Genomic DNA, 15972 nt, shown 5'->3' with positions numbered 1-15972 from the left:
AGGAATTAACACGAGGTAACGAGGGGGGCGTGGCACACAGGAGGATCGAACGAGCAGGTCATAACAGACATAATCCCTGAATTCATTTCATATGGCTTGCACATTAATGTAGGATTTATCAGTTTAACAGTGTATTTTACAAAAATAAACGACATATATGTCTTATGACACAAGAATATGCATTGTATATTTTTTTGAGTGTCAAAGAGCTTATATGATTTGGGTAAAGCACATAAAAGTCATATGTCATTTTTTTTAAACTTCCATATGGGGACTCAGTTTGGTGTTCAAACCAGAGCCACCTAACCCAGTTAGTTCTGAGAAAGTAACCAGCCCAGCAGCACAGCCCTGCCAGGACAACCATGATGAGGACCTGTCCATGCTTACCCATGAGGACCTGTCCATGCTTACCCATGAGGACCTGTCCATGCTTACCCACGAGGATCTGTCCATGCTTACCCATGAGAACCTGTCCTTGTTTACCCACGAGGATCTGTCCATGCTTACCCATGAGGATCTGTCCATGCTTACCCACGAGGATCTGTCCATGCTTACCTATGAGGATCTGTCCATGCTTACCCACGAGGATCTGTCCATGCTTACCCACGAGGATCTGTCCATGCTTACCCACGAGGATCTGTCCATGCTTACCCACCAGGATCTGTCCATGCTTACCCACGAGGACCTGTCCTTGTTTACCCACGAGGATCTGTCCATGCTTACCCACGAGGACCTGTCCATGCTTACCCATGAGAACCTGTCCTTGTTTACCCACGAGGATCTGTCCATGCTTACCCATGAGGACCTGTCCATGCTTACCCATGAGGATCTGTCCATGCTTACCCATGAGGACCTGTCCTTGTTTACCCACGAGGACCTGTCCATGCTTACCCAACTTAAAGGGGCTGTGCCGATTGCATCTGAATGTGTACAGGGATAAATATTCACCAGCAGGCTTCACAATGCCAGACCGTCTACGGGACCTTAAGTGGAGATGTGGCTCAGAGGGTATATATGTCAGTCTGTATGTCTCAGAGGAGAGAGGGCAGTATTGGCAAAGCTCTCCTACTGTATGTACCTGTACAGGTGGATAATAAAGCATAATGTCACAGCTCTATTCACACTCTTAGGTTAAAGTGAAAGGTTGTTTTCCTTTAGAACCACAGATCCGAGTGGAGGGCAGCTGATCCCAGTTACCAGCAGCTGTTTCGTTCAACCTGCCTCTGAGAAGATATTTGGTTTCCATTATGTGGGAATGAGCTGTTTCTGAACAGATTATGCCAATGTAAACATATATATATATATATATATATATATATATATATATATATATATATATATATATATATATATATATATATATATATATATATATATATTGGGCTTAAGCAGCATGAAAACAGCGTTTTGCTGGTGTTGAAACTTCATGCACTCAACCGAAGTTATTCCTAACAAGCAAACCAGACCACCCCCACAACCCAGCCAGAGATTACTGTGAGGATCTTTTCAAGATAATCTTGAGTTGCAGTCTCTTAAGGGACACACAGACGTATCAGCAAAGTCATCTTGGAGCGGCAGACCAGGATAAGCCGCCTGACTGAATCAGCAGCTTCACAAAGCCAAGCTAAAAGCAGGAGCAGCCGCTACTCTGCTGCAGCCCACAGGTTACTCCTGCTCACGCCGCATTTTCATGGCACTTATGTCCTAAGGTTGTGGTCATGTCTCAATAGGTGGAGAGTTAACCAAGCTGCTGGGTGCAGACACAACATGATGCCATGCTAAACTCCATCCCTCTGCAATGCACCCCACCAGCATCCAGCAGGCAGTGTCCGGTCTGCCCGCCCAGCTCTCCGGCTGAGAAGGGAGAGGACTTGCGACTGTGGACGGGTGGGGGCCAGGGGCCGGGGTCCGTGATGCTGTGTGGTGGAGCTGGAGGCAGTGGTGTGGCCAACAAACTTCTGCTGATGATGGCAAAAAAACAATAAAATTTAAGAAATAATTCCAGGCTATTACCAATAATGTCAGCTCTCCAGTGCAGTCTCATTACTGACAGTAACACTGATGTCCTCCTTCTCACTGAAACTTGGCAACAACCTAGTGACTTTTTTCATTAAATCAGCCTCCATTCAAAACTCAATTCTGTGAACCCGGCTCTATTACGCAAGTATGGCATCTGGCTGCAATCTATAATAACTCAAATTCATGCAGACCTTTCCAGTGCCCCCCCCCCCGAATCACTGAGTTAGTAAGCTCCCCCCTTCCTAATGCCTCTGATCCTAACATAGCAAAAACCTGCATAAGAACATAAGAACTATACAAACGAGAGGAGGCCATTCGGCCCATCAAGCTCGCTTGGGGAGAACTTAACTAATAGCTCAGAGTTGTTAAAATCTTATCTAGCTCTGATTTAAAGGAACCCAAGGATTCAGCTTGCACTATGTTATCAGGAAGACTATTCCATACTCTGACTACACGCTGTGTAAAGAAGTGCTTCCTTAAATCCAGTTTTAAATGTTCTCCCGCTAATTTCCACCTATGGCCACGAGTTCTTGTATTTGAACTAATACTGAAGTAACTATTCGGTTGAACAGCATCCAAACCTATTAGAATCTTATAGACCTGGATCATGTCCCCCCTCAGTCTCCTTTGCTTGAGGCTGAACAGATTTAGCTCAACTAACCTTTCCTCGTATGACATTCCTCTAAGACCAGGAATCATTCTTGTGGCCCTACGCTGCACCTTTTCTAAGGCCGCAATGTCCTTTTTAAGATATGGTGACCAAACCTGCACACAATATTCTAGGTGAGGTCTCACCAAGGAATTATATAATCTTAGCATTACCTCCCTTGACTTAAACTCCACACACCTGGAGATATACCCCAACATCCTATTGGCCTTTTTTATTGCTTCCCCGCACTGGCGAGAATGAGACATGGAAGCATCAACATACACACCAAGGTCTTTCTCATAATCAGCTACCTTTATTTCAGTAGGTCCCATAAAATACCTGTACTTTATGTTTCTGCTCCCTACATGGAGTACCTTACATTTGTCTATGTTAAATTTCATTTACCAGGTATCGGCCCAGTCACTAATTAAATCAAGATCCCGCTGTAGCTGCTGAGCCGCTAGTTCAGTATATGCTACACCACCCACCTTGGTGTCATCTGCAAATTTCACCAGTTTACTGTATATATTGGTGTCTATATCATTTATGTAAATTAGGAACAATAGTGGTCCTAAAATTGAACCCTGCGGTACCCCACTATGAACACAGGCCCACTGTGACATTGTGCCTCTTATAACTACTCACTGCTTCTTATCTGTTAACCAGTTATCAACCCAGGTCACTACAGTTCCTAAAATACCTGTCGCTTCTATTAAATAAGGTGATTATCGAGACCAGTCTTCCATGGAACTGGCCTGAGTCCATCATCATGGATGCCAGCCAGCCAGTTCATGTCCTCTTCACACTCCTGGGAAGCGCTATCGGTGCATCACCACCCGCATCACCCACCTCAGAAACATCTTATTTCCACAAGCCATCAGGTAACTAAACAATTGGTGACTGGTACCGGTCCACCCCAGTATTGTATTGCGCTGTTTTATTCTGTCATTGTAGTTCCTGCACTTTCTTATACTTTATGCTATATTACTGTCAGTTTGCACAGTCCCCAAAGCTGTCTCATCTCCATGTTACACTGCCTATGTATTATCATGCCTTTTGTTTTTATCTTGCATGGTCTTGTCTAGTATTGGCTTGTATTACACTGCTGTTTGTCGCATCGCTTTCCATGTGACCCCTCAAATAGGGGAGGATTTATTATTTCTGGAGCCCCACAGAAAACTTCCCCTCACATACACATACCCAAGCTAGTGTACTGATTGTTTGTGGGCGAACGGGGATAACACTGTATTCTCTGAAAACATGTGACAATTGACATTTGGATTGTGCTGTGGTTGTTGGTTAGTTCTGTGGTTGTTGTTGTTGGTTAGTGCTGTGGTTGTTGTTGTTGGTTAGTGCTGTGGTTGTTGTTGTTGGTTAGTTCAATGTCCAAGCTCCTGCTCCTAATCTTGCCTGATTGTGTTAATTCTAATAATTTCTCACATAGCAAGATGAGTCTGAACTGGGTCTGGGCCAAATGTTGTTCAGGAATTGCCAGAGATCCGTAAACCAGATCTAGCTCGGTGTCTTTTTGCACAGTAGACCAACACTGGTTCGAACACGTTTTTTGGATTTGTAACAGATAAGGGCCCGGATTTACGGATCAGATTCACACTGAATGTTATCAGAGCTAGCCCTTATTTGCACTGGAGTCAAAAGTTAACTTTAGATCAGACTCAAATGAGGGCAGTGAGTGGCTCTGGGTGCCACACGTCTGTGTCTGTGCCTGTGATCCGAAGGTTGGTGGATCGAGCCCAGCTCTCTGCAGTGGGTGTTACACACTAACTCACCCTGTGCTGTGACCCCAAAGCTCTAGGGAATAAGATGGGGTCAGTGAAGAGAAGCATTCAAAAGTGCTTATGCAAATAAAGTTTGTTTCTTAAACATGGCTCAGACTCATTTGGCTCAGACTCATTCTTTCCCCAGACTGACTGCTGCCCAGTTCTGCTCCAGGATCGTACCTTAACATATATGGGTGCAAAGAGGCTCAGAGTGGCAGGTCTCTGTGCTTGTGAGCCGGTGGTCACTGGTTTGAGCCTTGCCCTTGGCCGAATGGGTACGTGTCTGTGGGCCTGTGAGCAAGGCCTTTAACCCCCACCTCTGGGGGTGCTGCATGTTACCATATAAAGGGTAAGTGAAAAAAAGCATGCCAGTGTAGCTGTGCTCCTCTCCTTGGATTGCCACCTTATCGTGGTGGAGGGGCTTGCGTTGCCTCAGTGACCCTGGCGGCTATGTTGTTGGGAGCAATTGCCCCTGGTAGGGTCTCCCAAGGCAAAAAGGTCCCAGTTGAGAGGCCAGGTGAAGAGCAATCCGAAACACCTGTGATAAAAATGTATTACAACAAGGTCTCGTTTCCCTCGCCCAGACTAGGGTCACCAGGGCACCACCCTGGAGCCAGGCCTGGGGGAGGGGCCCGTTGGCGATCGCCTGGTGGCCGGGCTTTGGCCCATGGGGCCCAGCTGGGCACAGCCCGAAAGAGGTATACGGGACCGTCCCCAGGTGGGCCCACCACCCACAAGGGGAATGTCATGGGTTTGGTGTGATGTGGATTGGATGGCAGCCAAGGGAGGCCCTGGCCATCTGATCCCCGGCTGACAAAACTGGCTCTCGGGACATGGAATGTCACCTCTCTGGTGGAGAATGAGCCTGCACTTCTGTGTGAGGTAGAGATATACCGGTTAGATATAGTTGGGCTCACCTCAACACATAGCGTTGACTCTGGAACCAATCTCCTGGTGAGGAGCTGGATACTCTTTTCTTCTGGAGTTGTGGCAGGTGAGTGATGCCGGGCTGGGGTGGGGCTACTGGTGGTCCCACAGCTCGGTGCATTAACATCAGAGTTTACCCCGGTAAACGAGAGGGCAGTCTCTCTGTGCCTTCAGGTCGGGGAGAGGTCTCTGACTGTCATTTGCGCCTGTGTTCTGAATGACCGTTTGGAGTACCCAGCCTTCTTGGACTCCCTGAGTGGTGTGCTGGTTAGCGTGCCATGAGGGGATTCCATCGTTTTGCTGGGGGACTTCAACGCTCACGTGGGCAATGACAGTGTGGCCTGGAGGGAGGTGATTGGGAGGGACGGACTCCCTGATCTGAACCCGAGTGGTGTTCTGTTGATGGATTTCAGTGTAATGCATGGTTTGCCCATAACGAACACCATGTTCGAGCATTAGGGTGTCCATAAGTGGACATGATACAAACATAGAGGTCGATGATCGATTTTATTATCGTATCAGCTGATCTGCAGCCTTCTGTCTAGGACACTTCTGTCAACTGATCACCACCTGGTAGTAAGTTGGCTGAGGTGGCAGGGGAGGAAGCCGGTTAGACCTGGCAGGCTGGGAATGCCTGGCAAAGGCTCCTGTTTGCCAGATCTTCAACTCGCGCCGGGGGAGGTTGAGGACATTAAGTCTGTATGGACACTGTTCCGGACCTCCATTGTGGAAGCAGCTGTACGGAGCTGTGGCTGCAGGGTGGTCGGTGCCAGTTGTGGCAGAAACCCCCGTACCCAATGGTGGACACTAGAGGTGAGGGGGGGCAGTCAAGCTGAAGAAGGAGGCCTACCAGGAATTATTAGCCCAGGAGTCTCTGGAGGCAGCTGATGGGTACGAGCAGGCCAGCTTGGGCGGTTGCAGAAGTAAAAACCCGGGTGTGGGAGGTTTGGTGAGGCTATGGAAAGTGACTTTCGGTCGGCCTCAAAAAGGTTCTGGCAAACCATCCGGAATTTCAGGAGGGGGAAGCAGCTCTTGGTTCTTACTGTTTACAGTGGGGAGGGGATGCTGTTGACCTCACCTGGGGACATCACCCAGAGGTGGAAGGAATATTTTGAAGACCTCCTCAACCCTGCCTCAGATACATCTACACACACTGCCTTCGAGACATCAGAGGGCACGGGGCCAGAGGGGGCTGGGGCGGACTTGCCCATCACTGGGGCTGAGGTTGTCAGGGTGGGTAAAGAGCTCCTTGGCAGCTGGGCCCTGGGGGTGAATGAGATTCATATGGGGTACCTGAGCAGTGGTGGCTTGATGGTTAAGGAAGCGCATTTGTAATTGAAAGATTGCAGGTTCGAATCCCCGACCAGCAAGGCGCCACTGAGGTACCCTGAGCAAGGTACCATCCCCAAGCACTGCTCCCCGGGCGCTGAATTAGCTGCCCCCTGCTATGTCACGAAAGTTACATATGGGTCAAATGCAGAGGTCACATTTCGTTGTTGCGCACTGTGTGCTGTGGTGTGTCAACAATGACAATTAAATTCTAATTCTAAAAATTCTAAGACTCTGGATGTTGTGGGCTGTCATGGCTGACACGCCTTCTCAACAGTGTGTGGAGGTCAGGGACAGTGCAGCTGGATTGGCAGACTGGGGTGGTGGTCCCCTTATTTAAGAAAGGGGACCGGAGGGTGTGTTCCAACTACAGGGGGATCACACTTCTCAGCCTCCCTGGGAAAGTCTATTCCGGGGTACTGGAGAGGAGGGTGAGATCGATAGTCGAATCTCGGATTCAGGAGGAGCAATGCGGTTTTTGTCCTGGCTGTGTAACACTGGACCAGCTTTATACCCTAGCAAGGGTACTGGAGGGAGCCTGGGAGTTTGCTCAACCTGTCTACATGTGTTTTGTGGACTTGGAGAAGGCTTACGACTGGGTTCCCCGAGGTGCTCTGTGGGGGGTGCTTCGGGAGAATGGGGTTCAGGGCCCACTTCTGCGGGCGATTCGATCCCTATATGAACGGAGTAGAAGCTTAGTCCGCAGTAATAAGTCAGACGTGTTTCCCAGATAGGGTGAAAAGTTTGGATATCTGGGAGAGTCTCAGAGTAGAACCACTGCTCCTCCATGTCGAAAGAAGCCAGTTGAGGTGGTTTGGACACCTGGTGAGGATGCCTCCTGGGCGGTTACCTGGAGAGGTTTTCCATGCCTGTCATACAGGGAGGAGGCCCCAGGACAGACCCAGGATGTGCAGGAGGGATTATATCTTTCGGCTGGCCTGGAACCGCCTCAGCATCCTCCCTGCAGAGCTGGTAGAGGTGACTAGGGAGAGGGAGGTCTGGGTATCTCTCCTGAAGTTGCTACCCCTGCCCGTGACTGATCATACGTATACGGTCAGGCGAATGTGTGCTGGATCTGGCAAGTGACGGATCATAAGTATACGGTCAGGCGAATGTGTGCCGGATCTGGTAAGTGACTGATCACACGTATACGGTCAGGCGAATGTGTGCCGGACCTGGTAAGTGACTGATCATACGTATACGGTCAGGCGAATGTGTGCCGGACCTGGTAAGTGACGGATCATACGTATACGGTCAGGTGAACGTGTGCCGGATCTGGTAAGTGACTGATCACACGTATACGGTCAGGCGAACGTGTGCCGGACCTGGTAAGTGACTGATCACACGTATACGGTCAGGCGAACGTGTGCCGGACCTGGTAAGTGACTGATCACACGTATACGGTCAGGCGAACGTGTGCCGGACCTGGTAAGTGACTGATCACACGTATACGGTCAGGCGAACGTGTGCCGGACCTGGTAAGTGACTGATCACACGTATACGGTCAGGCGAACGTGTGCCGGACCTGGTAAGTGACTGATCACACGTATACGGTCAGGCGAACGTGTGCCGGACCTGGTAAGTGACTGATCACACGTATACGGTCAGGCGAACGTGTGCCGGACCTGGTAAGTGACTGATCACACGTATACGGTCAGGCGAACGTGTGCCGGACCTGGTAAGTGACTGATCACACGTATACGGTCAGGCGAACGTGTGCCGGACCTGGTAAGTGACTGATCACACGTATACGGTCAGGCGAACGTGTGCCGGACCTGGTAAGTGACTGATCACACGTATACGGTCAGGCGAACGTGTGCCGGATCTGGTAAGTGACTGATCACACGTATACGGTCAGGCGAATGTGTGCCGGATCTGGTAAGTGACTGATCATACGCATACGGTCAGGCGAATGTGTGCCGGACCTGGTAAGTGACTGATCACACGTATACGGTCAGGCGAATGTGTGCCGGACCTGGTAAGTGACTGATCATACGTATACGGTCAGGCGAATGTGTGCCGGACCTGGTAAGTGACGGATCATACGTATACGGTCAGGTGAATGTGTGCCGGATCTGGTAAGTGACTGATCACACGTATACGGTCAGGCGAACGTGTGCCGGACCTGGTAAGTGACTGATCACACGTATACGGTCAGGCGAACGTGTGCCGGACCTGGTAAGTGACTGATCACACGTATACGGTCAGGCGAACGTGTGCCGGACCTGGTAAGTGACTGATCACACGTATACGGTCAGGCGAACGTGTGCCGGACCTGGTAAGTGACTGATCACACGTATACGGTCAGGCGAACGTGTGCCGGACCTGGTAAGTGACTGATCACACGTATACGGTCAGGCGAACGTGTGCCGGACCTGGTAAGTGACTGATCACACGTATACGGTCAGGCGAACGTGTGCCGGATCTGGTAAGTGACTGATCACACGTATACGGTCAGGCGAACGTTTGCCGGACCTGGTAAGTGACTGATCACACGTATACGGTCAGGCGAACGTGTGCCGGACCTGGTAAGTGACTGATCACACGTATACGGTCAGGCGAATGTGTGCCGGATCTGGTAAGTGACTGATCACACGTATACGGTCAGGCGAATGTGTGCCGGATCTGGTAAGTGACTGATCATACGCATACGGTCAGGCGAATGTGTGCCGGACCTGGTAAGTGACTGATCATACGCATACGGTCAGGCGAATGTGTGCCGGACCTGGTAAGTGACTGATCATACGCATACGGTCAGGCGAATGTGTGCCGGACCTGGTAAGTGACTGATCATACGCATACGGTCAGGCGAATGTGTGCCGGACCTGGTAAGTGACTGATCATACGTATACGGTCAGGCGAATGTGTGCCGGATCTGGTAAGTGACTGATCATACGTATACGGTCAGGCGAATGTGTGCCGGACCTGGTAAGTGACTGATCATACGTATATGGTCAGGTGAATGTGTGCCGCACCTGGTAAGTGACTGATCATACGTATACGGTCAGGCGAATGTGTGCCGGACCTGGTAAGTGACTGATCATACATATATGGTCAGGTGAATGTGTGCTGGATCATCAAAGTGTATACAGACCAACTGTAATCATTTAGAACTCCGGATAGATTCTGGTGCAGACTCTTCTCCCTGAATGTCACTGGCACCCAGATTTAAGGAGATGCAGGTGGATCTGGCCCAGAATCAGCTGTTCTGTCGGTTCTGATAATACAGAGTTCCTAATTTAATAATGTACATAGAAATTAAAGGGGTTATACAAAATGTTTTTGTTTTTTGTCTTTTTTTCCAGACTAGGACTAATGGGGTCTTTGTGTGTTGTGGTTTCAGTATGTAAATGTTTTCCCCCAAGTTATCACTGAACAAAACACAGCTGCTGATATCTGGCAGAGGAATGTCAGTATGATAAGAGCTGATGTCTCCGTGAAGATTAGCTTCAGCTACAGGCTAAGTTAAGATGCCTCTGTTTCCACCGTGGCGGAGAAAGATATGGCAGCAGACCAAGATAAGACAAAAACACCCAAAACATCTCTTTTACTCCTTACTAGTTCATTTCCTCTTCTCCCTCCAAAAAGTGCACTCCCCGTATAAACCCATGCGCAAGAATGTAGGTGAATGTGAAGATCAGACAATGTTGTAATACCATACAATGCCAAGGCACTACAGTTCTTCAAACTCAGCCTTACCAAGGACTAGGGTACCCGTATCGAAATGTTGGGCCCAGGCATGGACTGGCGTTCTGGTTGTCACAATGTGATGCTCCACACTGTGCTTCACCGTGACGGACGTGAAGGTGAGCCAGGTGAGATCTGGGTCCGGCATGAGCATAAGTGAGGAGTCAGCTGCATGTAGGGTGCTGGGCAACCGAGACAAGCCAGCAGAGCCGGGCCTGGGTGCCCTTTGCTGAGGCTCTGCTGAGCACCCCCCCCCCACCCCTAATCCCGCCCCCAAACACAGCGAAATAAATAAATAAAGCCATATATATCCTCCTGAGACCCAAGGAAAAAAGTGTCCTTCAATTTTAGGTTATTTGTCTTTGGAGGAAATAATTTCACAGCATGTCCTCTTAAGTGTACAACAGGAATAAATACGTTTCCTAACATCAGTGAAAAGATAGATGCAAAAATAAAATGTCCACCTCAAAGGACATAAATGAATGGGTGGGGTCTCAGGAGGATAATCCACCTATATAGCGCAAGCTTCTTCATAACTGTCACGCCCGGCTCGTCCGATCCTCGTGTGTGCCACGCCCACCTCGTTACCTCGTGTTACTTCCTGATTGTGATCATCTGTTGCTTGTTCAGTTCAGCCTGTCTTTCGTATTTAGTCCGTGTCAGTCAGTATTCCCCAGATCTGTCATTGTAGTGTCATGTTGGATATTCAATGTCCGCCCGGATCCCTCAATAAACCCCGTTTGTCCGTCTTTACGGCTCTACTCGCCTGCTCCGTGAAACGTGACAATAACCAGTTTATTCAAAACACAACCAAAGTATAAACACAAACGGTGTAGTGAAGAATGTGAAGTGGGGAAATCTGCTGATTAAAAATATTGAAAAGATGGTTTGTACTTAAAAACATTTTCGTCCTTATCCATAGAAATAAAACCTTGACTGATTCAATGGACAACAAGCTTGTGATGGTCATTTAGAAGAAAGGTGGCAATTCAGGACACTGAACTTAGACTGTATAGGCCGACTGTTCGTATTCCTCATATAGACTGAATGACTAAAACTGTGTTTATTATTATTTCTGCTGATGGTGAAGAGAGAAAAATCCACTTAGTCTCCGTTCAATAACTGTGTTATTGATAAAGTGCTTTTTTTATTTTTGTTTGTGAAAATGTAAAATTTTCTCTCTAAATAAATTTACTTGCCTAATAGTTCTGCATACTGTGTATATCTACTGACATCTAACTAGCTACTATAACAAAATACCTTTCTATTGTTTTCCTTCTTATTTTTCTCCTTTTTGGTATTTTCTCCCCCCCCCCCCTGATTGGTCTGATTGGTCAGAAGGGTGTTTTTGCATAGCAGCACACGTGCCGGCCAGGTGAATCGCAGCAGAATATCAATGCGCTATTATAATCTTTCATTCTAACTAACCACTCTTAAAATTCCAGACATAGAACACAATTCAAAACAAACAGAAACTGAACAGAAATGTTTAATTGCTGGAAGAAAGTAGTTATAGTAATAAATGTGTTTTTGTCTTCGGAAATGTGAAAACAACTTTAAGCACAAATCTGTATGCCAAATGTTTAGTAACTGTAGGATGAGCGAGTTAATGCAGTCCATGCAGTGCATTATACATTAATAAATGCAGTTCACAATCAAATGCAGTTCATCCAGTGGTTCTTTGCCTGCGCAGCTGTGCGTTTCAACACTACTTGTTGAAAGAATGTGTCTGTGAGGCTATTATTGTAGCAAAATTATTTGCAAATGTGCATGGAGAGTTGTGTGACTGTGTCTCAGTCCATGTGTTTGTAATCAGATTTGTAAATGTGTAAAAGAATTTGTAAATGTGTACTGAATTCAGCATATAATTGATACTTCAGACATATCATTCAGTGTTCCATGTTGAGAGGTATTCTGTCTTGCAGTTTATACCCTGACAGCATTCCGCATTAAGCCCTAAGCCCTCCAAAGCTTGCCATTGGGACAGCACTAAGCCCTAAGCCCTCAAAACCTCCACACACAGACAAATCTCCACACGCATTTGCCATGGCAGAAGTGTAGCAAAAATCACATGTAAAAAGCCAATTGAGAGGTTCGCCTGAGTTGTAACTGATGATTTGTCTCTTGGAGCAAAGAACTTAGACTTTCTAGCCATTAATACCTATGTACACATTTACACATTTGTCTAATCATGTACACATCTCGGTACACTTGCAAATCTCATTACACATTTAGAGATTCTTTTACAGGTTTACGAATCTGATTACGCACAAAAAATAGTTTTTGAGTGATGTGTGTGAGTTCACAGTCTGTATGAGGGAAGAAAAACAAGACACAGAAGTCAGTTTATCTGGTTTTATTTTATATTCAACAGGCTTTATAAAAGTAGAATTTAATGAAACAAAAGAAACTGAATGATTCCCTACAGTTCCAGTTCACCAAAATAAAACTTATCAAATGCAAAATCTTTCAACAAAAGGTAACCCTTCTAGGAATATTCAAGCATCTTCCAATTGTTTATCAAGAACTCGGTTATTGAGAGTAATACTACTATTATCATTATGGTTATGTTGATTGGCATTGTCTAGCATAAGTTAAAGGTAAAAAAAACATTGACACGGAAAATAAAACATGGAATACTTACAGTTATTTAGCTAGCAGATGCCATTTTGGTAAATATATAAACAATGAAAAGTAAGTTGGTAACTAGACAGTTGGATGTTCAACAAATGACAGAGAGAAAACAACTACAGAAAAAACTATAACCTACAAATTATTCAAAATGTTTACAAAGCATTTAAGTTGAATAACAATTTGAAAATTCAGATACATTTAGCAGTATGTTCTTTATAAAATCAGAAAAATATTAATTAGAAATATTGATCAGGATTCTGTGCTTTCGATGACGTCAGGGTGGACACCAGCACATCCTGCAATAATATATGTTGTGATTATCTTGTTGAGAGAGTATTAGGAGAATATGGTCATTTTCTTCTTTACTATTCACATTATATGAATACACATATGTGCTAAATATGTATTAAATATGACCGTTACTGTTCTTATGCTGGGTTACTCATTACTTTTTTTCTTTTTTTCATCCAAGTCTGCTAAAATTTTATCCAGAGTTTTGTACTTTTCTTTCTTCACCTCCTCTTTGTCTTGCAGAACCTCATTGTTTTTCTTCTTGCTGCCCTTCTTGGCCTTCATGAACATTTCGTTGGTGTAATGGCCTCCTCCATTCTTTTCGATCAGCTCCTCTATCTTGTCCAGCAGATCTGTGACCTGATTGGCATTCCATACATCTTTATTGTTGAAGACATGATATCCACCCTGGCATTTCTCAATGAATTCATTAAGCTTTTTATCACCGCTAAGAAATCGGTCAGCAGCGTCACCCAGAACGTCCCCATGTGTGAACAGCACCAAGGTGTATTGAGCTGATTCTGGGCCAAAAACCTCCTGGATGATGTTCAGTGTTTCCTGCTCTTCTTGTGTGAATCTGCCCACCTGCAGCAGCACCAGGAATGCATGAGGCCCAGGAGCACACAGGGAAACACACTCTGTGATCTTCTTTATGAGATCATCCTTGCTCAGCTTCGTGTTAAACAGGCCTGGAGTGTCCACCACTGACATCTTTCTCCCACAGGCTTTGCCTCTGGCTTTAGCACAGCTCATTGTTACAGAGTAGTTGCTGACTTCTGACTTAAACTCTTTCCTGCCCAGGATGGTGTTTCCAGTTGCACTCTTCCCCACTCCAGTTCTTCCTAACAGCACAATTCTCAGCTCATGCCCTGTTGAATAAAATTGTCACTACTTTCACTGTAATTGAAACTCCAGATGATGTTTAAAAAGTATTACTTGTGCAGTTTGTGGTTACATATTAAATTTTACAGCAGTTATCAAGTATATAGCAGCGCTTTTAGATTAACTTCTTACTTGTGCAGGTTTTGATGGTGACAGGTTCACTCTTGAGATCGGTGTCTTTCAGCATAGTGCACACAGAGAGGCTGTACTCCGTTCCTGGTTTCAGGCTGGACAGGACAACCTCGTTCTCATCTGTGATGATGGAATGGCTCTGGCTCGAGCTGCTGTCCGTCCACGTCACACTGTAACTGTGTGAAATGTCCTCCATCCCTTTCGGCTTCTCCCAGTCGAGGGTGACAGAGTTTGTACCCAGTGAGCTGATGCTGAGACTGCTGGGCGGAGAGCGCACTTTGGGAAACAAATAAAATATTATACTATTATAAATAAAATAAATATCTAAAATAAGTTTCCTTAAAACGATTCCCACAAAATGTCAATTATTATGTCTATCAAATTGTTTATTACTGCATGCCATGTGATTATTCTCTTAATGGCCTCCTGCTAATAATTAGCTTTAGAAATACAAATAACTAGAAATGGCACAATATAATTTTTTCTGGTATTTTTTGAATTTTGAATATTTTGATTATCAGCCAATTCTGATACCAGTCCGATATTTTCCCCCTTATCAGCTACCAAGCATTAAATGAGATATTTGTATCTATGCATTTCAGTTAAGATGGCAAACTGTCTGCGTTTCGTGTTGTAACCGCATGGTCTGAGTTTGCCAGCATTAGGAGAATATAACGGTCATGTTGCTCAAACGCTGTGTCACTACGCTACAGGAAGAAATCCTCGGTCAACGTGATTTACACAAGTCTGCTTCTTTGTTTTATTCAGCAATGACTAACAGAAATATTTCTTAAACTGCAAATTGTGCAATCTGTTGCCAAGTGAAATATAATAAAGAAATCGGTCATGAAAATGTCACTGCATCCCCCAACTAACCATTTCTAGTCAAAAAGTTCAAAGTGTCCAGTACAAAATATGCAATGGAGCACAAATAAAACTTTTAAGCAGTAATTAACCAAAATTTAGAAAAAATACAAGTCTGGAGACATCAAGTTTGTATAAATGTTACTTGTTACTAAGTGTTCAGACGTTTACTATGTTCAGCTCTGGCCTTACATACACTCACTACTAAGTGATAATCAGTACAATCATCATTGTGAAATGCACAGACCGTGCTAGAACTCTTACCCATATTCATTATATTCTGTAGTTTTTTAGCCAGATCATTCATTTCCATCTTCTTCAATATGGCGTGAGTGATCTGAAGTGCACCCTCAGTATTGTAGTGGTTTTTCATTTTCTTAATTGTATCTATCCGGTCGGCACGTTCTAGCTGACTGACTGGAACGGGCTGAAATCCATCCATTACTTGGGTGTTCAGGTGGAACTTAAACCGCTTCAGCTCATCATCCACTAAATCATCCATGATTTGCAGGAGAAAAGGGCGGACATGCTTCTGTGAAGCCTGAAAATGCAAGAGAGGGTTAGTGAGTCAGAACAGAAGGAATTGGTGATCACAGTACTATAGAGGTAGCACTCACCAAAAAGGCTGTCCCCTTCGCATAGTTAGGGAAGCATACCATAGAGGTGGCACTCACCATCACAGTACCATAGAGGTGGCACTCACTATCACAGTACCATAGAGGTGGCACTCACCATCACAGTACCATAGAGGCGGCACTCACCATCACAGTACCATAGAGG

General features: G+C 45.8%; 2 protein-coding genes across 2 annotated transcripts in view; both read right to left on the bottom strand.

Moving 5' to 3' along the window:
- LOC111855416 (major histocompatibility complex class I-related gene protein-like) overlaps positions 1-15972 on the bottom strand; it is a 42188-nt gene that overhangs the window by 13883 nt on the left and 12333 nt on the right. The window lies entirely within an intron of this gene.
- LOC111855387 (uncharacterized) overlaps positions 12772-15972 on the bottom strand; it is a 32058-nt gene continuing 28857 nt past the window's right edge. The window contains exons 11-13 of the mRNA XM_072707100.1: positions 15457-15733; positions 14329-14604; positions 12772-14183 (exon numbers count right to left, since the gene is read on the bottom strand). Coding sequence (XP_072563201.1) covers positions 13462-14183; positions 14329-14604; positions 15457-15733 — 1275 coding nt within the window. The 3' untranslated portion in view covers positions 12772-13461. The remainder of the gene's footprint in view (positions 14184-14328; positions 14605-15456; positions 15734-15972) is intronic.

Source organism: Paramormyrops kingsleyae, chromosome 25, assembly GCF_048594095.1.
Source record: "Paramormyrops kingsleyae isolate MSU_618 chromosome 25, PKINGS_0.4, whole genome shotgun sequence".
Taxonomy (NCBI): Eukaryota; Metazoa; Chordata; class Actinopteri; order Osteoglossiformes; family Mormyridae; genus Paramormyrops; species Paramormyrops kingsleyae.
Note: the sequence above shows the minus strand (reverse complement) of the source record. Positions and strands in the feature narration are given on the sequence as shown.